This window comes from Alternaria hordeiaustralica, assembly GCF_023758085.1.
Source record: "Alternaria hordeiaustralica strain BMP 2776 chromosome Unknown scaffold_40, whole genome shotgun sequence".
In the NCBI taxonomy this organism is placed as follows: domain Eukaryota; kingdom Fungi; phylum Ascomycota; class Dothideomycetes; order Pleosporales; family Pleosporaceae; genus Alternaria; species Alternaria hordeiaustralica.
Window position 1 is genome coordinate 1 of NW_026056812.1, and position 23,346 is coordinate 23,346.

The window sequence follows — 23,346 nt, forward strand, 5'->3', positions numbered from 1 at the left end:
AAACAGATTCTTTAAGTGCTATAGAACTAGCTAAAAACTCTATTTTTTACGCTAGAACTAAGCACGTAGATATAACTTATTACTTTGTTAGAGAAAATCTACTAGATAATAAAATAAATCTAGTTTACAAAAATACTAGTACTATTCTAGCAAATAATCTAACTAAACCTACTAGTTATTCTAAATTTAAGGATTTTATAAATAGAATTAGTCTAGTTAAACTAGATTAATTATGTATAACTAGTTATTATTATTATTATTTATAATAATAAAAATAGTATATTAATACTATTATAGGGCTTAGGTTTTTAACCTCTAAGTTCTTATACCTTAGAGATTCTAGTCTAGGCTTTATATTTAGTTATTATTATATAACTATTTATATTAGCAAATAGAAATAGAAATAGAAATAAGTTTTTAGTTTTAAGATAGTTATTAAAACTTCTTATATAAATTATTATTAATAAGTTAGTTATAAAAACTACTTATATTTTCTTATTATTTAGTTATTATAAACTGCAGCTTAAGGGGGTGTATAAAGATTATAATAACTTAGTTATTATTATCTTTTTATTATTATTAAGCTTTGTTAAGATTGCACTTATTGTAATTTCTTAACAAATTAGAAAAATTCCTAGTAAATCTAATTACTTACGTAATTAAGATTTTAGTAGCTAGTTTTAATCTGCTATACTAGGAGATTCTAAAACACCTCTATTTGTCTTAGCCTAGTTAATATTAGAGTTATTACGTAATTTAATAACTCTTATCTTCTTATCTCTTTTTCTGTAATTACTAAAAGATCTAGTAATAAACTAATTATTAGTCTATGCAATATAACGCATAGACTAATATAACTAGTACTAGTCTAGATTATAAATCTAGAAGATAAGAAGGATTTAGCAGACTTAGATTATAAATCTAGAAATTAAGTAGATTTAATTATAAATCTTTATCTTTAGGTAGAAATAGGCAGATATTTACGCAATTATTCTAGTAGCTATTTTCTATAAAAGAAATAGTAATTCTCTATAGTTATTCTTTACCTAGCAATAATATTATTACCTTTTACCTACTATCTACTCTGCAATTACTTTATTGCAAATCTTTATTAGTTATACTATTTATTATAGTATTTAACTACTTTGTTCTAATAAAGCTATATTCTATTATTAGAGAATAGTTCTTGTTACCTCTCTATTCTTTATAGAGAATAGTATAATATAGATAATATAGCTAGACTTATAAATAATTATATTTAGAATATAAATTACTAGTATTTATATAAGTATTATATAAGTATTATAAAGATATCTTAAGTTATCTTAGAAGCTTTATACTAGTAATAAGCTTACTTAGCTTCTTTTTAGTATTATATAATTATATAAGACTAGTTTTAGTAGTACTAGTTAATAGTTTAGATAGCTATTTATATTATATTATAAATATAAAGTAGTTAGTCTATTATAATTACGCAGATAGTAAATATTATATTAGTAGTAGTATAAGTATAAGAATTATAAGTTATAGATCTAGGCTTATATTCGAGATTTTTTAAGTTTACTTTTAAAGTCTAATATAGTAACGCGTTATTACGTAATTATATAATTTACGTAATTACTTAATTCTAAAAAATATACTATAAGCTCTATCTCTTAGGCCTAGAGAGGTAGTATATAATTATAATATAAGTATATTTTCTAAATACTTTATATATTATAATAAGTAGTAGTATATTTTTTTTTAAAAGTTCTAGAAATTAAAACTAAGCTATAAAGTTAAATACTCTTAAATTTTATATATAAGTATAAAGGTAAAAAGCTAAAGTCTACTTTAGAAACTATAGAAAAAGAGATATAGTAGAGTATTTACGCGTTTTATATATCTCTAAGAGAATAATTAAAAGTTAAATATATATTTTATTACTTTTTAGAAGCTTTATATAGAAATAAAAAGTAAAGAAAGCTATAACTATAAAGATATAGTAATAAATGTCTAAAAAGTATTTAAATTTATTTCTAAAAAAAAAACTATTAAGTAGAAAAATAGTAAGGTATAGTAGTTTATAACTCTTAGTTAATAATAACTCTAAGCCTATTATATAATAGCTATTCTAAAGTAGTAGAAGAGTCTTATATATATAATTATACTAGACTTTTTAGCTATAGTTATAAAAAGTAAATTCTCTACTTATTATTTTCTTTTTTCTTTTTTGTTTCTTATCTTTTTTATCTTATATATCTTTTATATCTTTTTTCTCTTTATCTATTAATATAGTAACTATATTATTAATAAAAGCTCTTATTATCTCTAAGACTTATATAGACTATTCTATACACTAGCTTAATTTATAAAATACTAGTAGAGCTCTAATTAGAACTATTATAGATTAGTTTTATACTAGCTTATAGATTTTCTAAGTAGTTCTAGTGTATACCTTATATTAACTCTAAGACACTATTCTAGAATTTAGTTTTATTACCTTCTTTACTATTAGATAGATATAAAAAGTTTTAAATAAAAGCTTTTATAGCTTTTAAATTAAACTAAAACTTTCTTAATATATTTATATAAATTATACTTTAGATATACGTTAATACTAATCTTAGTAAATTAGAAAACTAGATTATTATTTTATAAGTTTATTTAGCTAAACTAAATTAATATTAAATTAGTATTTTTAAGTATAAAGTATCGCGTTTATAAATCTAGTAGATCTCTCTAAATAAACTATTATACTCTTAATTACTTAAGATATATTAAAGTTATTAAATACTAGAGTTAAGAGTAGTATATCTTAAGATCTTTACTAGAATTATTAAAACTATAGCTTCTTATATAAAATATATCTAGTAAGCTTACCTATTATTTAAAATCTATTAAAAAAGTTTTAGTTATATACTTCTATTTACTAACTTAGTATTAAAAACACTTTAGATATTAAGTTTTATATTCTAATCTATTTAAGAGATTCTATAACTTAATTACTATAGTAAGCTAATAGATTCTTTATTAACGTTACTTTAAATTAAAAAGTATTTTTCTATTTTAAAGTATTAATTATATCTTGTATTTTTTAAGTTTATTTATAAATACTTTATTTAAAAAAATATCTAAGAAATACCTTTAGTAAAAGAAGTATACTTATAGCTAGAAGTAGTAATTTTGTAAATATTAGATCTTAGCTATACTAGATAGAATTAAATAGTAAGTATTAATAGTTACTTATAGAAAACTAGGTAAGTTATTCTTTTCAATTACTCTAATTAAAAGATATCTAGATTATACTTAAAAACTATATACCTTTTGTACTCTTAATATTTCTTAGTTATAGTTTAAACTAAATTATAAGTAGTAAATATCTATAAGTAATAGTAAAGTTTTTTATATTTTACTATTATATATTATTCTATTATTATAATTACTAATTAGTAGAGCTAGTCTACTTAAATAAGTAGACTATACTAAAGTTATTAGGTACTAATAATTTATCTATTTTTATTATTAATATAATAGTATTAAAGTATATAAATAACTCTTTGCTATTATATAGTAAATATTTAAGATAAGACTATAAATAGTACTTTAGAAATAGTATTTCTAGTAATAAGAAGCGTTTATTACTATAGAGATCTTTCTAATATATATATTATAGATGTACCTAGTAGAAGTTAATTTAAAAAAAGATAAAATTCTTAAGTAAAATATATTAATACTATAAAGCTAAGTCTTAAATTATATAAGATTCTAAATATTATTACCTTAAAAGTATTAGTTTATTACTTAATATAGTAATCTAAAGTAATAGTTCTTTATTTCTAAGCTTTTAGTTAATATTTTTATAACTCTTCTTTAAACTTTTATAGCTTTTATATCTATTAATATTAAAATTAAGTTCTACTATTACTAATAGTAGCTATTATAATTAAGGTTTAGTAATTACTAAGTAATTTAGTTAAAAAAGGTAGCTACTCTAGATTACCTCTAAATTAAGTGTTCTAGTAGAAAATAGAACTAGAATAAATCTTTATACCTTTAATAGGAGCTAGTATAATTATATACTAATATTTATTAGTATACTTAGCTTCTATTACTATATATTTTATAGATCTATCTGTTTTTAAGTAAGCTTTATTTAAATTATATTACTAATACTTTTATATCCTTATATATAGCTTATACTAAGTAAGTAAAGATAAATTTTTAATACTTAGTAAAGAAATATCTTTTTTTTTAATAAGTAGTTATAGCTCTTATTAAATTATATATACCTTATAGTATATACTAAATTTATATTCTAGAATATAACTTATAAAGCTTTATAATAGTACTAAGAAATATTTAAAGTAAGTATATAGAGAACTAAGCTATTATATAAATTACAATTCTTAAGTACTAGTTTAGTACTAGAAATATTATAGATTTAATTATAAAAGATTAGTAAATATTAAATTATATTACAAACCTAATTTAGAAGTAAAAGTAAATAGTAGCTAACTTATAGCTAAGGTAAGTAATTTACCTTTTATATAAAAATAAAGACTACTATTTAAAAGATACTAGTTAACTTAACTTATAGTTAGATTTTTAAATCTATCTAGAGATAATAATTACTTTACTTAGTAATAAGCTATATAGAAGTTAAAACTTACTAATTTCTTCTTTAAAAGTTTAATAATATTATATTCTATTTTAATTTAAATAGCTAATTAATTCTATTATAAAAAAGCTTTAGCTTAGAAATTATATATTATTAATTTAATATACTTCTTTAAAAGCTTTGTTAAGAATAGCTATAAAGAATCTTATTCTATCTATTAGACTAGCTATAAGAGTTCTATGTACTCTTAGATTATTATTTAAGTTTCTAGTTTACTTTCTTAACTTAATATAGAATAAAACAAAAGTATATCTAAGTTACTATTACTTTAGTATCTTATGCCTAATTCTATAAACTCTATTTAATTAAAAGATATTAAAAAACGCTTAGCTTCTAGGTTATTCTAGAATAGCTAGAAGATTTTAAGATTTTAAGATTTTTATCTATTTAGTGTATATTACTATTAGTACTAAGGCTTCTAGATAGACTAAGACTATATACTTATTTATATAAATTCTAAGAAGTTTACGTAGCTTTTATAAACTAATAATATAGTAGTAATAAAAGTACTATAATATTTTTTATAGTATTTATTCTCTAATAACTATAAAGTAATAACTATTTCTCAAAGTCTAAATAGAACTTATAGTAGTTTATTATACCTACTATTTAATAAATTATATCTTTCTATAAAACATAAGCTATAAATACTATATTCTTTTTATTTTATATTTTAGAACTTTTATAAAGTATTTTAGCTAAGGCCTTATATTACTAATATATAGCCTTTTTAATAGCTAGAAATAGTAATAGTATTACTATAAGCTTTACTACGTATATAAAGTTATAAAGAAAAATAGTATAAGTAATAAGCTTAGTATTAGTAAATTTTATAAAAGAGTAGTATTACTATCTTACTATAAGTAAAGTATTAATATTATATCTAATAAAAAGCTTATATATCTTACTAATAAGCTTCTAAAAGATAAAGCTAAAAATAATTATAATAAAAGACTTTATACTAGTTATATATATAATAGAAATAATAAAAATAATAAAAGTAATAAAAATAATAAAAATAAAGATAAAGAAAGTATTAATAAGCTTAGCGTATAGCTTTAAAGTACTAGTAAAGTAGTACTATAAAGTACTTATAATAGCCTTTAGTATAGCTAGAATAAAGTAGTTTATAGTAGCCTTTATAATAGCTTTTAGAATAATAATCTTAAAAAAACTTATAAAGTAATAGTAACGCGTTTAAAAGAAAAGTAATTAATTAATAATAAAAAGTATAATTAAGCTTTTATAAGTAAAGTAATATAACTAGTAATAAAATTAGCTTTAGACTTACTAACGCTAGAAAAACTTATAAAAGAGGTATTAGTAATATAGTTAAGAAATTATTTAGTATACTAGTATAGCTTTAGTATTAGATTTAAGCTACTATTTATATCTTTAATAAGTTTTTAGATTCTTAATTTACTATAAGCTATAAAATAAAAATAAGAATAGAGATAGAGATAAAGATAGAAATAAAGAATAGAAAATAAAAAGTATATATATAGAAGTATAATTTTATAAGCTAAGATTTTAGTATTTTATTACTTTATAATTTATAGCTTAGTTAGTTATAAGCTATTAAAAATATATAATTATATTATAATTTTTTCTACTATAGTATAAGTAGATATTAGTATTTATAAAATAGTTACTTTACTACTTTAAATTTTTAAAGCTTTAACTACTAAGCTAAAAGTAGTAGTACTAAAAACTTAAGCTTTAGTTTATTTAGCGCTTATACTTCTAAATATAAAACTTTAACTCTTTTAAAAATATATTTTTTTATATACTAGTAATAGACTTTACTTTTTTTAAACTAGCTTACTATAAAATTATTAGTTTACTAATAAATTAAGTTACTATTACTTAAGTAAGAGAATATTAAAGAATTTATCTAGCTTTCTAGAATTTTAGATTAATACTAAAACTCTTTTTTCTTTTTTTATAGACTAGTTATAGAGCTTACTCTATTTAAAATAGCTTACTATAGAATTATTAGTTTACTAATAAATTAATTTATAGCTTATAAATAATTTAATACTATAACTATACTAGTAGAGTCTATACTCGCTTAACCAAGCCTAGCCTAGGCTAATCTAGAGGTATCTAGGGCTGTCTGCGACTAAGAGGTTGTAACACTGTCTATTGTGTGCAGCAGAACGAGTACGAGCCGTTAACGACCGCAAGACCAATACCCGAGTTGTTGCTACCGCGCAGGTGCGTTTCCTCCCACTCGCGTAGGTCCGTCTCTTCATCAAGCGGTTCGCTCAGCGTAGGCGACACTGTAGAAACATCCTTGACGTGTTCCAGCCATGCCACAACTGAATCTGACACGCTGAAACCCAAACCCTGAGAAACCACGCTATCACGGCGACACAACGCCTCATCGTCTGCTTGGTTGCCATCATCTTCCTCAAAATCACCATTCCCCTCTTCTCTATCCCTACCCTCCTCGGCGGCGGCGGCGTCGTCGTCTTCTTCGCTTGAAGCAATAGGTGACACGAGCTCCTCCTCGACATGCACCTCTACAACATCCCAAACCCTACCATCATCCCTCGTCCACGCCTCAGTCCCATTCAACGGACTAAACGGCGATTCGCCATACTCTTTCATGCAATCGATTGTAGCCAGCTTCACCGAAAGCTTCACGCCAGGTTCGCTACCCACGGGTGGCACGCTTGGTATCTCGCCGCTAGGCCACAGCTTTGGTAACGCTGCAGCGAAGGTCTGCCAGGCACGTTGTTTCCCATTTGCAGCCCACTTCTGTCGGTAGCGGGCGAGGGTGCCGGATAGGCCGTCGCAGTAGATTTGGTGCTCGACGAGTGTGATGGTCTCGGTGATGCTTGTTGGATTCGGGAATGGTGGAGAGGAAGGGAGGTCAACGAATGGTTTGCAGACGCGCACCAACTGCGTTCTAGTAGACCGACTATCCCTCGTTTCTTCCCGTCCGGTTTCGTTCTCTTCCGTGCGCATAGCACCCTTGTCTGTCCACCGTTGCGCATCCCACCCCGGATTCACCACCGTAGGGTCCCCCCACCCCCCCTTCCTCGCCCAGAAGTAATAATGCGGTACATCGCACCCGGGAAACCTAACAAAAAACAAGTTCTCCAAGCTCTTCTTGCCCACACCATCTCGAACCAGCTCACCATACCCCAAATAAGCAGGCACATAACACATAGCCAACGGCCGATACCGCGACGCCTCATACACCTCCGCCGTCATCTTCGCCTTATTCCTCTGCCGCTGAGTATGGCGTGCAGCGCGATCACTAGGGTCACCATTGCCTTTCCCTTTGACGCGCAGCAACTTTCTGTTTTCGAGATACCATTTGCTGTATGTATCGGCTAGCACTTTCGTCTCGTTTCGAGAGCCGAGGTGGAAGTACATGTGTCCATTGCAGCCCTGAATGAGCGTGCGTTGAGCCCAATCCGTACCTCTCTCGATAACGGCTTTGCGGAGTGGGCCGAGGAGATGACCGTTACGCGCTGCGGATCGGATCAAGGGTTTGAGGATGGGTACGAAATCCGGAGCGACGCCTGGTGGGTATTTCGCTCCGGGTAACATAAGCTTTTGCTTGCTATACATCGTTGTAATCTTCAGAGGTGCATAAGGTACAGGACAGGGCAAGGGCAGCGGACACCATCTTTTGTAATCCCAACCTCCGGGTTTTGCTGATGGCATGGTTTGGTTGGGCCATTCGAAGAGGCGGAGTCTGCATCCAGGCTCGTTGATTCGGTTTACTGATGCAGCACTTGACTCTGAAGAACTGCTGTCCCATGACTCCTCACTGAGCGCCTCACCGAATCTCTCGCGGTTGTACTCGTTCCCTGCGTCTTCGTCGTCTTCCGAGTCGGGATCACTCACAGTGTCGTCACTGACGCTTTCGTCACGCTCTCTCCTCTCCTCTTTCTCTCTTCTTTTCTTTTGCTTAGCAATGAGCTGTGCCTTCTTCTCCGCAGCCTTTCTCTCCTCTTCCTTCTTTGCCTCCTCTATCTTTCTTTGCCGTGCAATACGGGCGTCCTGTTCAGCACGCTTTCTATTCTCGTCGTCGTGCTTCAAGGCCCAAGCCATCTCTACCTTCTTCATGTCCTTGCGGTAGATACTGCGCTCCTTTGCTGTTTCGACTAGCTCTTTGTAGTTCAAGTTGTCGTAGACGGAGTCAGTCTTGTTCTCGTCGCGTACTTTGTGCGTACCGCCTCGTCTGTGTGATGAGCCTTGGTGAGTTTCATACGGCTCTGCAGAGCCGTGGTAAGGTCGCGGGTTGCGCCTCTTGGCTTTGCCTTTTGGCATCGTAGGGGCGGCTGTGTAGTGTTCAGTGGAAAGTTTGTAAATGGGTAAATGCTGGTATTCCAGAAAACGAGCATTGGGTACTAGAAGCGCATACAGTGTGAGATGATTGCGGAAGCGATGGTCGAGACATTGCTACGAATACAACTTCAAGAGATCACGTGTATTGGCCACACAAGTGTCTTTAACGAGTCACGGGTCAAAGACATGCGAGAGGTCTGCTTTGTGAACATGACTTGGCTTTGTCTCTGTGCGCATCACCAAACGTGGTGTCGAGTCGTTCAAAAAGTGTCACAATGCGCTGCACAGCTCGATTATACGTTTGGAACAATTCATTCGTAGGGTCTAGGGTATCTCACTACGGTACGTTAACTTACATGCATTTAAGTTGATGGGAAGATGCTTACAGTTCCGACTTCTCGCCATCGAGCTTCCGCTTCTCTGCCTTGAAGTCGAAAAAGCCCTCTAGCTCCATCCACTCTGCAGTGAAGGCCATGACCAGCTTCGTCCAGTCCTCGACTGTATCCATATCCAAGTGCTCCCCGTCGTCTTCAATGGTGTGCCATACATGTGGGAAGGGCGTAGGGATCATATGCAGGATCTCTACGCCGCGAGCCATGAACGGAACGTGATCGTCCTGGACGAAGCCGCCCATGAACTGATCATTTCCTTTGTTCGCGTCGGGCAGAAACGGACGTTCGTCGCGAGGCTTCTTGTTCTCGCGCTTTGCCATCTTCGACTCGTGGTTTGGGGACGACTTCATTAAGCCTAGCTTGCGCAGGCGTGCCTCGGCAGTCGCCATGTGCTTGTATGCCCAATGTGTCGTCTTGAAGTATGAGGGGACCTTTGGACCCTTGGAGCCCAGAAGGTCAAGTAGCAGGAATAGGTCGATCGAATCGAGCGGTGTGCGGTATATCGACGATGCGACATGGAACGTCGACTCCCAGTCTTCAGCGAGAGCTCTATAGATGTGTCAGCACTTGATGTCGAAGGAGGAGAAAGGTTCATACCGCGCGCCATAGAGACTGTCGCTGTCGGTCCAGCTCTTAAACGCCTCCTCGCCGTCCAGCAAGAGTATTTGCACACCCTTGTGCTCCACGTCGAAATCGTCGGGGTCGGCCGCCGCCCACTTCTTCGTCAGCGCCGCATCGATGCTGCGCGCTATATGCAAGATCATGGCGCATGGGGCCGCGCTGTCGGTCGCCCCAATGAAGCCAGTCGGCGTGTACTTGCTGTCGTAGTGGGCCACGAGAGCCAATCTCGAGACGTCGCCCTCGGAGCTACCCGGCGGATCGCGTGTCGCAATAATGTTCACGAAAGGGACCTCCTTGCCCTTGCTCACAGGCGTCGTCGACGTCGAGTTGTGCATTTCCAGCCTCCATTCCGGCAATTGCGACTTGAAGAAGTCTAGGAAATGTTGGCGTACGGCGACATTGCCGTCTGTCCCAGAGACCCTGGGGACCAGAATCGGTGCCAGCAAAGAGCCTTTCTTTATGTCGAAGTCATCGCCCGGTCCCGGCAGGTGCTTGAGTGTATGGTCGCTGAGGCCCTGGTAGGCGTATCCGAGGGACAAGAAGGAAACGAGCGACAGCAGCGCAAATGCGAACAACATGCTCTCGACTGATCACATGAAGCGCACGCAACGACGTTAAAACACTGCAACAGATAGCTTACAACCGAGAAAGGAGCATGACGGCGCCGGTCGTTGAGTGGGCCGCTTGCAGCTGGTCGAGGGAACCGTGGCATCTCTCCGCACATGAGCTTGACCCGCTTCGGCTAGAGTTGCCGCGGCAAGCCGATCATCGCACGTGACACCGTGACATCTCAACAAGCACCATCGCAGCCCATCCACGCCCCTACACGTCCGTACGGCTTCATTGCTGAGTAAGCCTGCTGCTACGACCACCAGCGGCCAAACCTTGCCGTCGCGCAGTGACGGGATCCAGCGCGTCGAGGCCTGACAAACCCCACACACGTGTGCAATTTTCTTCACGGCCGTTGACTGCAGACAGTATGCAGCCACGGCTTCTCGCCTTTGCGGCCGCTTTTCGAAGCACAGCGCCCACACTTAGAGGCACACGACCAGTCGCTCAAGCTCGCCTCAATGGATACATCTGCCGGAGTTGCCAACGAAAATTCACCACAATACGCAGAGATCCCGTATTACCATTACAAAGGGGAAAGAAGCCTAAGTCGGCACCCGAACCAGTCGGAAAAGAGAATGAGAAGAGTATGCAACAGCTCTGTCGTAGTCGGACGACGAACAAGAAGCAACCATTTCTAACGAAGATGTCCAGTGTATGCGTCAAGACTACTGATCTACGATGCGGGCGACGCACGAACGACATGGATATCCTTTTGGAAAGCAATGGCCTTGTTGCAGTTTGGCACAACTCTCGTCTTCGGTGTGCCTCCATTGTGGAACAATGAGAATCAGCCTGATGAGAGAGTGAGGAAGATGCAAGCTATAACCGGTAAGTGGACTTTGTGAACGCCTGGTGATCTATCACCACCCGGATCTCTTTATCTTCACCACTTTTCTTGCCAAATGCACCGAACCAATGCCCCTTTCTCGTCACATCGATTCGCTCTGGATCTGATCTCATTATACGTGGGCATCTATCTTTTACGTCCCTGATCTGTCCGATCCATTTTGCGCAGGTCCGAAACAGCACTCATCACGTGGTGGCGGCATTATGTTCCCTCATATACTTCCTCAACCACAACCTCCTCTCAAACCCCAACCATCCAAAAGCCACACCCGACATCTAACATCCCCCAGTCGGCATCCTCGGCACCATCCCCACCCTAACCCTCGCCTACCTAACCGCCCCCTTCGTCCACCAAGTCTTCCTCCAAATCCCCACGACCGCCAACTACGCGCGCCGCTCCCGGCCCGAACTCCTCCGTTTCGCCAGGTCCCTCCGTCAGAACACCGCCGCCACCGCAAACACGAAGCTCGAATTTGTTACTTTGCGAATTTTCCCTTTCCGCAAACACACCACCGCTTTCCTGCACGAACTCCGCGCTTTACCACCAAAGAAACTGCGTCTGGCTAACATCGAGTTACCGAAGAGTGAAGCGTGGGTTAAGAAACAGAGAGAGAAGGGTATTTTCAAGCACATGCTGGAAGTCATGAGTGAACCACGGTTCAAGTTCTACGTGAAAGAAGGGCGGTTGTACACGATGAAGACGGGTGTGCCGGGCGTGTGGGAAGAGGTCGCTATGAGAATCAAGGAGCAGACTGTTGAGGAAGCGGAGAGGGAGAGAGTAGAGCGGGAGAACGGGAAGCGGGGTGTTGGGGCGAGGAAGGAGGTGCCGAGGAAACCGGTGGTCACGACTGTTGCGAGGCGTGGTGGGGGTGAGGCCAAGGTCGCGAGGCAAACTACGAGGAGGAGAGATTTCATGTCAGAGTGAATATGAACCTTGAGGCTTGCGATCCAATATATCAAGATAGAACGATTTGCTGAGCGAAAGAGTATATACAAGTCGTCCGTTCCCGATAGCCCCTCACCCAACTGGTTTGCTCAATTCAACAGGTCTACTGAAGCATATATTAGGCCTGTTCCAGAACCTGTGGCTTCTCCTTCTCCATACTACCTTTGTGGAAGTCGGCGACGCCGTCATCATGCACGAGGCCAGAGCGTGCGAGGAGGTCAGTAAGTCCGACTTCGCGGTGAACCTCGGCCCAGCGCTCCTTCTCGCGCTCTGCGGTACCGGCGGAGCCAAAGAGGGTGTCCATTTCTTCCTGGGAGGGTCGTTAGCAAACAGCACGCATGCCGATAGTCGAGTGAGGAAACTTACGAGAGAAACGCCCTTAGTCTCAGGGAAGAAGAAAAAGATAAACGCAGCGCCCATAGCGGTGAATATACCAAAGAAGATATAAGTGCCATAGCGAAGATGCGTAAGCATATCCGGGGTGACTTGACCAACGATGAAGTTGTTCATCCAGTTGGACGAAGCACCAAGCGCAATACCGTACGGACGGTTAGACATGGGCCAGATCTCTGCGATGACAATCCAGGCACATGGACCCCATGAGTAGCCGAAGAAGATGACGAAAAGCCACACGAAGACACAGGCAGCCCAACCAGCACCCTGGTGGCTGGCCCAGCTGTCCTCGTAGCTGGCAGAGATACCGGCGATGATGAAGTGACAGGCTGCCATGCCGATGGCACCGCTGACGAGTACGGGCTTACGACCCAGTTTGTCGACGTACATGACCGCAGGGACTGTAAACCTGTTAGTGCAAGGACGTCAAGTGGTTAACTACGGTGAGAACTTACTTGTTGCGAGGAACATGACGATACCGACAACACCTGTGGCGAGGAGATTGATCGAGTTGCCCGATAGCCCAAGGTCTTGGAAGATGCTTGGAGCATAGTACAAAATGGCGTTGATACCCGTCTATAAGTTGGTTCATAAGTCAGTACATATCTTATATGCGATCCGCAGTCAGTCACTTACCCATTGTTGGAAGAACATGGTGAGCGTGGAGATCAGGACACGCTTGAACATGCCCCTAGTGGTGAAGAGACTGCCAATAGCGACGAATTGCAGCTTGAAGACCGACAACGCGCTCATGTCCTGGAGATGGGGGAAGCGCTCAGCCAAAGACTTCTTCTCGAAGAGACTTTGCGCGCGGATCTCGGCGTACTCAAGCTCGATGAGTTCGTGCTCCTGGGGAAGGCTGCGAAGATTGGCGAGTACACGGCGTGCCTCTGCCTCACGGCCGTGATGGACGAGCCAACGGGGAGAGAAAGGCATGAAGATCATACCAGCACCGAGAAGTACAGCGGGAGCCAGTTGCAGAGCGAGAGGGAGAAGCCAAGCAGCCTCCTTCTGTCCGTCTCTCCCGGTGCCACCGATGTAGTTGGTGCCGTAGTCGATCCAGAAACTGATCATGATACCCAGGGTAATGCTCAATTGCTGGAGACCCACAAGCGCACCTCGTACCTCGGGCGGTGCGATCTCGGCGTTGTACATTGGGACAATCATGGACAAGGCACCGACACCCATACCGGTAACGAAACGGCCACCGAGAATAGCATTGTGGCCTTGACCGGCGGAAGCAGTGCATTGAACGACGACACCGACCATGAAGACTGCGACGCTGACGAGGATGGCGTATTTACGGGAGAGGATCTCAGCGATGAATCCAGAGTACATTGTTCCGAACCAGGCACCGAGTTCGAGGATGGATACGAGCCAGCCCTGCTTGGACGAGTTCCATTCAAGTGTTTCTTGATCCGCGATGTAGTCGCCCATGTCTGAGCATCTGTAAGTGACTTGCCTGTAGTTGTAGTGGTGGGACGTTACTTACGTTCTTTGAAGGAGGGCATGGTTAGAACACCAGAGAAGACACCCTGGTTGTAACCATACAACAGTCCACCCAGGCAGGCAAAGCATGCGATACCAAACACTCTGGCGTTTTTGACCAGGGCCATGGGTCCCGATGCACCTGCGAGCGCTTGACGGCGAGCCAGAGCGGCCACCTCAAAGTCGCCGGCACCACCACCGACTGGAGCCATGCTGACGATTCGAGTGCGTTCGTGGGTGAAAGATCGAAGTAAAGATCGTCAAAGAATGGGACGAAGCACGAGAGTGCAGGGTTAGTCAGTAAGCTTTTCGCGAAGCCCTTGACAGTTGAATCCCAAGATCGGGGAAGACATGGGGAATGCAGTCCTACATATGCATTTCCATTTCGCTCGGGCGGCCACCCAAGTCAGCATACCATTGTCTCGGGTAACGGGCCTACACGCTGAGTGGTTGATGTTGCGAAGCTTTCCCATGGCGGATAAAGAGACGGTTAAGCTCCATGGCACCAACGCTTATTTCGGGCTGCGGCAGCGATTCAAGCATTGGTGGCTGTCCTGGCATTGGCGCTTCATTGCTTGTAACGTCCCGCGAGGAAGCAGGCTAGAAGCCACTGACGGCTGGGCGCACTATTGACAAGAGTCGCGGAGGGTGGAGGCGACGCGGGGAGAACGCGTTTGGGCGCACAGATGCTGAGCAATCACGGCTGAATCGACCGTTTTGTGAGATCGTTACGTGTTGGAGCTGGCACGAGACCGACCGCCTTTTCGACCTGGAGCCTCTGTCTTGCGATGACCTGCTCAAGATGAATGCTATTTAGATCCGAACTTCTGCTAGAGTAACAGGCTTTGTCGTCTAGCTTGCATACCTAGAGGCATACCGAGCAGCAACCGCGCGTCGCAATAGATTAAAAGCGCGTATCTGCCGGTCCGCGGACGCCCATGCCGCCAGCCCCCGCCCTCTCGAGCTGGCAGCCCATGAGTGTGGAGACTCCACAGCGGGATGTTAGCGCGTCGTTTGCATTTTGCCTAAATGCTCTACCCTCGGCGTTCACATGGTGCGAAGGATCACGGCGCTGCGGCGCTGCGGTAAGATCGGAGCCTTTGTCGTCAGGTCAGTCACGGGACGCGATCGAAGACTCGGTTCCGACCTTTATTTCCGTGAGGATTGGATGAGCGAGATTCGGCCGTGAGGTACAGCGAGCGTGTAGAGCGGACGACGCGAAGATGGCCACACAGATTGTGGGTTGAAGCGTTCGGGCCCACTGGCTGAGGATGCAGCCAATCACGATGAGGTCAGCAGCGACGTCATGCATTTGCCGACCTCCGATGCCATCGCCATCGTCCAGACTCGAGAGTGCACAGCTTCCCGTTCTCATGCTCCAACGCCACCTCATCGCTAAATTGCTTCCAAGAGCTCGAAGACATTTTTGAACTGAGACACGCAACACCGAGGACAGCACTGTCGTGCGATGCTGCAGATTGAGTGCGGCGGTGCGCTAGCCCGAGTGCACGTCAGTGGCTCAGCAGTCTGCCTCCCAGCGCCTTCCTGCTTTCTCATACCCAACATCATTTCCATCGCACTGGTTGGGGCTTTGTTGTACGTTTAAGAGCCTTCGCTGCATCCTTTGGCAATTAAAGGCAAGGTCCTGTTGTGTGGCACATATAGTCACGTGCCAGGTGTTGACCTGATGTCGAAGAGTGACTCCGAGGTAGGGGGCTGGATGCTGTGGCTCCGCTGCCTTTGTTGCATTGTTGATATAGCCAGCCAATGAGCAGCTTCGAGGCTTCCAGGTTTGAAACAGTGCCCTCATCACCTGACATGCCGTAAAATACCCGTGGGGAACGCCAACAACGACCAACACTCAACCGAGCGACGCTGGTCCCAGCGACTTCTTAAAGTACTTCGCGTTCCCCTTCAGCTTTGGCTAACTGATACTTCTAAGATTCTACGCGTGGGATAACCTCACTTCGCATCGATCCCCAAGCTCAATTTTACGTCTCCGTCCGCGTCTCCGTCCTGCGTCCCACGTCCTGCGTCTACTTCGATAAAACCGAACCATGAGCGTTGATTTATGCCCCAGCGCCAACATTCGCTCAAAACGAGATTTGAAACACCTTTGCGAAGTCGAAGACATTGAGACCGGCGCATTCAAACGATGCACCTTCGCGTACATCGATGATCACGAGAGAGCATGGTTCGGGCAGACAACGGAGATGAGAAAATATGATCTGACTGTTGAGGATCTGAATCGACTCTTGCAACAAGTCCCCGACGAGAAGATTTATCCGCTGAAGACCACCAGTCTATCCACAGTACCAGAAGAAACCCGGGGCAAGTACTACATCAAACGGCCTAAGCTATTGTTTCTGGATGATGAAGCGGAGACAAAGCTTCTGCCTCAGCTGTTACCTGGAGAAGCAGAGGTCTTACAGCTCCTCGAACACAATCCTCATCCGAACATTATCAGGTTCCATGGTTGCACTGTCAATCGCAGTCGTGTTACCGGTATTGCTCTGGATCAGTACAGTGTCATTTTGAAATACCGTCACGAGGATGTCCCGCAGCCTCTCGATATAGAGGCTTGCATGCGCGGTATTCGTTCGGCTCTGAAACACCTTCATCTCCTTGGACTCGCGCACAACGATCTCAATCCCTCAAATATCGCTCTTGACACCAGTGACAACCCATTTCTACTAGACTTTGGGTCTTGCAGAAGATTCGGTGAAGTCCTTCTCACCGGAGGTACACCTGGCTGGATAGATGAAAATTATTCCACAACAGCTCAATGGCACGATGAACTGGCTGCAGAGAAGATAGAGGCGTGGTTTCTGGGCAAAGCACAAGAGCACGTTTAGACTTATGAGGATTGGAGTGTACGTGGAACTCTCGCCGTCTACAGACTGCTTCAACAAGCACCTTGACATGTGCAAGACGTGAGGTCAACCTCGCCCCAGACACATAAAGCAATGTGTACAATTGCCGAATCATCCTTGGATCTTTGCCGTCTCCATATCCTGACTTTAAACGTTGTCAAAAATGGCTTCCGGGCAGCCTGAGGTTTGCTAATCTCGTCGGCTCGGGATCTTGTCAGACGTTGGGGCTACGTTTGGAGATGCCATACTTCCCTCCCTCTGTTGAGTATCTCCTTACATATGGGTCAGACAGGCGAAAGCTCAGTGGATTGAAGCAGTGAGGCTGTGCTAACTCTACCATACGTCACACTGCATATTGATCCCTGCTAACATGACCAACCGATTTGCAAGAAGCTGGGGGCGGCTGCAGCAATACGCACGTTGCTTGTTGGTATGAAGCTCCTTCCACGAATCGCTGAACACACACCCCTACCCCTGGATTAGACGAAGTACATTGCCGCAGTTAGCGCGATCCAAAGGCCCTCTGCGTCTCAGATATCGCTCCCTGTCGCGTCACCCTTCTCTAGCACCGTCGAGCCCGATCGCTAGACAAGTTCGCTTCGGCTTGCAGCTGGTAACCTTTGCACTCCCACTCACACTTGATTGTACTTGTAAGTGTTGTGGTCTCTCCTGCGTCTTGTGTATCTTACCTTCTTAGGCAGCGTCTACTCTCCTACGCTTCAACCTTTCTTGTGAGATGCTCACAACTAAACACACGCTCTATCCAATCTCTGGCATACTCATCTTAGCTGATTATGGGGCTTCAGCTTCGTCGTTTACCAAATCCGGGAGTTTAGTACGATTAACCTGAAGAGCAACCTTGTTGAAGGTTGATTGGGCAGCTTTAGCGAGCTTGAACAAGAGCCTTTTCAGGCTCTGCTTGCTCGATTTGCGAAGAGCTGGGACGTCTCTGTATCGGGTCGTATCGCCCCCAACGACGCCACAGGTCTAAGATCGCGTCACTCTTGAAGTGCTACGACTAAGCTCTAGCCTGAGTCGGAAAGCGCAAACTAGTGGGACAGACAAGCCTAGCAAAACAGCCCCGACGCAGAGTACTAAGGCAACTTCTACCGCGCAGACCACCTCTCTGCAGTCGACTACAGACATGACCTCCACGACGCAGAGCGCGAGTTCTACTGTTACTTCGAACCATACATCGTCATCTAGTAGAGAGACGCCGACATCCGCAGCTGATCTCAAACGAGAGTACATGATTGCAACCAAACATGGCTTGCCTTGGACAAGTTTCAAAACCTTCATTGACACCCTTGACGGAGGTGAGGGATTCTTGGCCAGATTCGACGGTATTGGCAGCTATATGTACGCCACCATGCTCAACAGTACGCAAGCAGCAGAGATAGCCGATACGAATGACTGGATTGAATGGATCGGTCTCAACACGGGCGGAGTGCCGGAAGAAGAGCTAGAGGACTTCGCAGAGGAAAGACGACGATCCAGTGTTGACCCTGTACAGTGGTACCATATCGCTAGCGAGCACGACACGCCATGGGAGAAGTTTAAAGCCTTGATCGACACACTTGACGGGGTCGAGAACTCACTGGTTAGATGGGACTATATCGGAAGCTATATGTACGTTGCGAAAATGACAGCCACGCAAGCAAAAGAGATTTCTGAATCCCACGACTTCATCAAGTGGATTGGTATCAACGACGGCGGGGTGCCGGAAGAAGAGCTAGAGAATCTTGCAGAGCAAAGACGAGCTGTCGGTGTAGCGCAGACTGGATCAAGGTCGCTATCAAATACACCAAAGCCGCTCAGATTACCTGCATCGACGATCTTGCATCCCGAAACTGCATCTGGAGATGACCACCATATTCTGACGAAGGACATGATCCTGCCGAAAATAACTGAACATCGCGGGAATGAACTACCCGCAAATATCGAACTTAGCGAGGGCTCTTCTGCCACTTTGAATCGGACTTTGTCGTCCAGTAGGGAGACGCCGATCGCGACTGCAACAACCGAGCAAGAGTATGCGATACACAGCAAGAATGATACCCCTCCCGATGTCTTCAAGAGTTTTATCGACGAGCTCGACGGAGGGAAAGGACACCTATATATATGGGAGGCTCGTGGTGGGCAGCTGTACATAACTTTGCTCAACGCTACACAAGCAAAGGAGCTGCCCGAGCATCATGACTTCATCGAGTATGTCTTTCGAAACACAATCGCGGAGGCTTTTGAGGGTAACGAAGGACCTCAAGTGACGCAATCTGTACAAGCCGGAAATGAAGCTGGCCCAGTAAGTGGTCCATCAATTTTGTCTCGTTTGCTCACATAGTCAGGATGAACGCGCTGTCGCTCGTGCAGTCAACACTGTGGCCACGCCAAACCTGCTGGCATTAGGCGACTTCGACTTTGAGCGGCAGAGAGACGAGAACTTCTTGATCGGCGAGCATGGAACGATGTAAAATGGCCATGTGTTGGTCGTCGCTCTCGCTTCACGGTGATGGATGCTTCACCATGAAACAGTTGGCCAGATACTTTGTTCAAAACTGATACTCGTTCAATTCCATCCTACAATACCCTCCGCTAAAGTCAAAGGTTGCTGTGTTGACCCTGTCATGACCGAGATCCTTCTTCCGATAATACCTTTGTCACCAACGCCGAGGTGCAGTTTCTCTGGTAATTGCATGAAACCTCTTTGTGGCGACTCTATTTCGAAAGAGTACAAAGCATCCAAAGCACCTTGTTGCGTTGACGAGCAGAGATCACCGTCACAACTAATAGCATCGTCAGCATTGCGCTAGCCCTTTGGAAGGACGCAACCGTGACGGACTGAACTCACTGTATGACCAGCCGGTGCCTGTCCTGTTGCAAAACGTCGTCGAGCCCTTGGCATTCAACGTTGGTCCCGCATTTTGACAGTGGGTTGGTAAAGAATAGAACCATCTCTTGTTCTCGATGTGTGCGTGCTAGGTGGGATGTTGGTCGCAGTACTGCTATCGAGCCTCCTTGGCTGACGCGCGTTGAGCTGCCGTTGCACATTGCTAGACTCTGGTGAAGGAGACGCGACGGATACAGGGATATAAACTCGGCTTTTTAACAGTAGAAGAATAACGATGGAAGAGCGTGGTTGGGTAAATGGACAGTCTGTAAGTATACGAGTGTAGGAAGTCAAGCCTGAGGTCTATCGGCGCCGAGGGGTAGGAAATTGCGAGCGAATGATTATCGATGGTAGCAGAGATGCAAAGTCTTTGTAGTCTACGCACTGTTTCAGCGGCATGTGTTGCAATGTTTGAGATTTGAGAGTGAATGCGTGTCTTTGAGCAAGTTTCGGAAGAGTACCCGATTGGTCAAGCTCGGGCGCTAAGATCCACCATGGTGCTCTTCAGTGAAGGTATGTATGTATGTGAATGCGATCGCAAAACCGTCATATCATTCACATCGTTTCGTGCTGTCCCTATATGAGGTCTCCGCCCGTTTACATAGAAGCCTTGAGCACGCTGAAAGCATCGGCGCGCGATCCTCGGTAACGCTCTTCCGCCGTCTTCCAATTGATAACATTCCAGATGTTTTTGACATATGCAGCTTTGCCGTTCTGGTACTGGAGGTAGTATGCGTGCTCCCACTGCATGTCAGATTAGTCGCCTGTTGCCTCAAGGGTCGAAGAGCCAGCAACTCACCATATCAACACCGAAGATCGGAACTTCGCCCTTGCCAACGACAGGATCTTGGTCCTTGGTCGTCACAATAGACAGCCGCTGCTCTTTGCCCATATCGGTCTTTACCAGCCAGCCCCAACCACTTCCCTGAATGCCGAGCAGAGCGGCGTTGAAAGCTTCCTTGAACTTGTCCTCGTCACCCCAGGTCGCCTTGATCTGCTTGAGCAGCTCAGGAGCAGCGGAGCTCTTGGCCTCATCCGAGCTTGCAGGTGCGAGGTTCTGCCAGAAGAGGGAGTGGTTGATGTGTCCGCCTGCGTTGAACTTGATTCCCTGTTGTATCGAGACCTGCGAGGTGATGTCCGAGGTAGAGACAGCTTCGGCCTGGGTCTTGAGAAGACCGTTCAAGTTCGTAATGTAGGTTTGATGGTGCTTGCTGTGATGCAGCTCCATGATCTGCGCGGAGATGTGCGGTTCCAATGCCTAGAACTGTGAGCATACCGTGCGCGGGGTAACAACGTCATCTCAGGCTATACTAACATCGTAGGCATATGGTAGCGGAGGAAGCGTGTATTGGGGTGCAGACATGGCGCCGAATTCGAAGGGCTGTTGTTCTGAAGCAAAGACTGTGGATGTAGAGAGAAGAGGAAAGAGAATGGTTGAGAACGTCGATATGCCCCGCATCGTGCCTGCCCCTCACGCAATCGATACGTATAGAAGCCGGGTACGTTCGTCAGACTGCCAGGTCGTCACCAACAGGGTGCTCTGGATGTATGCTGCCGAATTGGGTCTAGTGCACTAGAAACTGCCTCAATTGAGCGCGATGCCACTCGAATGCTCCACTATGTCTGTACTGGAATCTAAACCCAGGTAGATGACGTATAGACAGACGTTGTATTAATTTCTGCAGCAATGCCTGCTGATCTGACAAAGAGGAGAACGTGCGATGGCCAGCTACAGGTAGCTGCTCACGTATGAGTTTCTTCAATGGCGAGGCAGCAAATAGGAGGCGATGCCAATGCTCGCATCAATGACGGATTAAAGGTAACACAGCACTTGTTGCGCAAATTGACGAGGAGACGATGTGACGAAGGCGCGGTGTTGAGTGGGAGATGAGGTGAGGGAACGGCAGTACGTGTTGTTCCGGTCGGACCTCGGGGATTCCGAAGTTGACGCCGTTGTGAAACACGATCTAAGCTCGGTTGAGCTTAGCTTGATGTGGTGATCATCACAAATCGATTGATACTGCGGACCAGGGATGGGGGTTACTAGTAACGTTACTAGTGATTTTACTAGTTACTAGTACTAGTATTACTAGTGTTACTAGTATTACTAGTACTAGTAACTAGTAACTAGTAAAATTACTAGTAATAACTAGTATTACTAGTACTAGTAAATTTATACTTAGAAAATATTTAAAGTAAGTATTAGTATATATACTATAACTATATATCTAATATATATTTAAGTTCTATTAAGTATCTAACTAGTCTAAGTATATATTATTAAGCTAATAGTATTATAACTAATACTTTTAAGTTCTTTTACTTTAAGTTTAGTATAGTATTTAGATAATAATAATATAAAAATTAGTATACTATTTTAGTTTTATAGTAAAGTAAGTTATATTACTTAAACTTTTATATAGTTATACTTAAAGTATATATAATTATAAAAAAGTAACTAGATAGTAAATAGTTAATATTATTTTAGTTACTATATTATCTTTAACTATATAATATAATTAGAAAAGATTTATATAAAAGAAAAGCTATTTTATTAATCTATTAAAAAACTAGTAAATAAGCTAAAAGAAAATAGTAAGTATTAGTATAGTAGTTATAGATAATAATTAAAGTATATAAGTAGTAATTATAAGTTAGATAGCTAGAATATAGTAGAGATTTAGATTATTATAAGTTATAGATTAAAGTATAGTAGCTAAATAGTAAAAAAATAAAAGTTTTTAAATAAAGTTTAGTTATAAAAGTATTATAGTAAAAGATATACTTTATAAAACTTTTAGTAAATATATAAACTAAAGTTTAAAGCTAATATTTTCTTTTAAGTTATACTTTAGAAATATCTAAAATAAAACTAAAATATACTTTACTTTTAGAGTACTTTTAAATTATAATAATATTAAGCTTTAAATTTTATTTACTTTATATAGAACTAATACTTCTACTATATATATATATTTCTACTAAGCTTTATTAAAGCTATTTACTATTATTACTTTAGTATTTAATATATATTTATTATTTAATTTTTTAGAAAACTTTTATATATATATACTATATATAATTTAATAAACTTAGTTAGATTTATACTATTTAATAAAGCTTTTTATAAATATTAATAATAATATAAATATACTTTAGTAAAATATAGTAAATAAAGTTTAGTATAATATAGTAAAAAGTAGTAAAGTTTAGTATAATATAGTAAAAAATAGTAATATTTAGTAAAAAGTAGTAAGATTTAGTATAAAGTAGTAAAAAGTAGTATAACTTAGTAAAAAGTAGTAAAGTTTAGTATAAAG

At 41.1% G+C, this 23,346-nt stretch overlaps 7 protein-coding genes across 7 annotated transcripts; 3 read left to right on the forward strand and 4 right to left on the reverse strand.

Annotated features, from left to right (window-relative positions):
* Positions 1-6,802: 6,802 nt before the first annotated feature.
* Positions 6,803-9,330, reverse strand: J4E84_010354 (uncharacterized protein; the record flags this gene model as incomplete). The annotated part of the gene is made up of 2 exons (XM_049392909.1): positions 6,803-9,001; positions 9,325-9,330. The coding sequence occupies 2 exons, from the start codon at positions 9,328-9,330 to the stop codon at positions 6,803-6,805; spliced, it is 2,205 nt and encodes a 734-aa protein (XP_049239303.1).
* Positions 9,331-9,350: 20 nt separating this feature from the next.
* Positions 9,351-10,559, reverse strand: J4E84_010355 (uncharacterized protein; the record flags this gene model as incomplete). Its single annotated transcript, XM_049392910.1, has 2 exons — positions 9,351-9,909; positions 9,958-10,559. The coding sequence occupies 2 exons, from the start codon at positions 10,557-10,559 to the stop codon at positions 9,351-9,353; spliced, it is 1,161 nt and encodes a 386-aa protein (XP_049239304.1).
* Positions 10,560-11,315: 756 nt separating this feature from the next.
* On the forward strand, positions 11,316-12,364 carry J4E84_010356 (uncharacterized protein; the record flags this gene model as incomplete). Its single annotated transcript, XM_049392911.1, has 2 exons — positions 11,316-11,421; positions 11,730-12,364. 2 exons carry the CDS (start codon positions 11,316-11,318, stop codon positions 12,362-12,364), a joined length of 741 nt encoding a protein of 246 aa, XP_049239305.1.
* A 139-nt stretch (positions 12,365-12,503) lies between these two features.
* J4E84_010357 (uncharacterized protein) lies at positions 12,504-14,478 on the reverse strand (the record flags this gene model as incomplete). The annotated part of the gene is made up of 5 exons (XM_049392912.1): positions 12,504-12,695; positions 12,752-13,179; positions 13,234-13,354; positions 13,415-14,217; positions 14,271-14,478. 5 exons carry the CDS (start codon positions 14,476-14,478, stop codon positions 12,504-12,506), a joined length of 1,752 nt encoding a protein of 583 aa, XP_049239306.1.
* Positions 14,479-16,323: 1,845 nt separating this feature from the next.
* Positions 16,324-17,121, forward strand: J4E84_010358 (uncharacterized protein; the record flags this gene model as incomplete). Its single annotated transcript, XM_049392913.1, has 1 exon — positions 16,324-17,121. The coding sequence occupies one exon, from the start codon at positions 16,324-16,326 to the stop codon at positions 17,119-17,121; it is 798 nt and encodes a 265-aa protein (XP_049239307.1).
* Positions 17,122-18,508: 1,387 nt separating this feature from the next.
* J4E84_010359 (uncharacterized protein) lies at positions 18,509-19,610 on the forward strand (the record flags this gene model as incomplete). The annotated part of the gene is made up of 2 exons (XM_049392914.1): positions 18,509-19,441; positions 19,485-19,610. The coding sequence occupies 2 exons, from the start codon at positions 18,509-18,511 to the stop codon at positions 19,608-19,610; spliced, it is 1,059 nt and encodes a 352-aa protein (XP_049239308.1).
* A 1,013-nt stretch (positions 19,611-20,623) lies between these two features.
* Positions 20,624-21,485, reverse strand: SOD2 (Superoxide dismutase [Mn], mitochondrial; the record flags this gene model as incomplete). Its single annotated transcript, XM_049392915.1, has 3 exons — positions 20,624-20,770; positions 20,826-21,284; positions 21,342-21,485. The coding sequence occupies 3 exons, from the start codon at positions 21,483-21,485 to the stop codon at positions 20,624-20,626; spliced, it is 750 nt and encodes a 249-aa protein (XP_049239309.1).
* Positions 21,486-23,346: the final 1,861 nt, after the last annotated feature.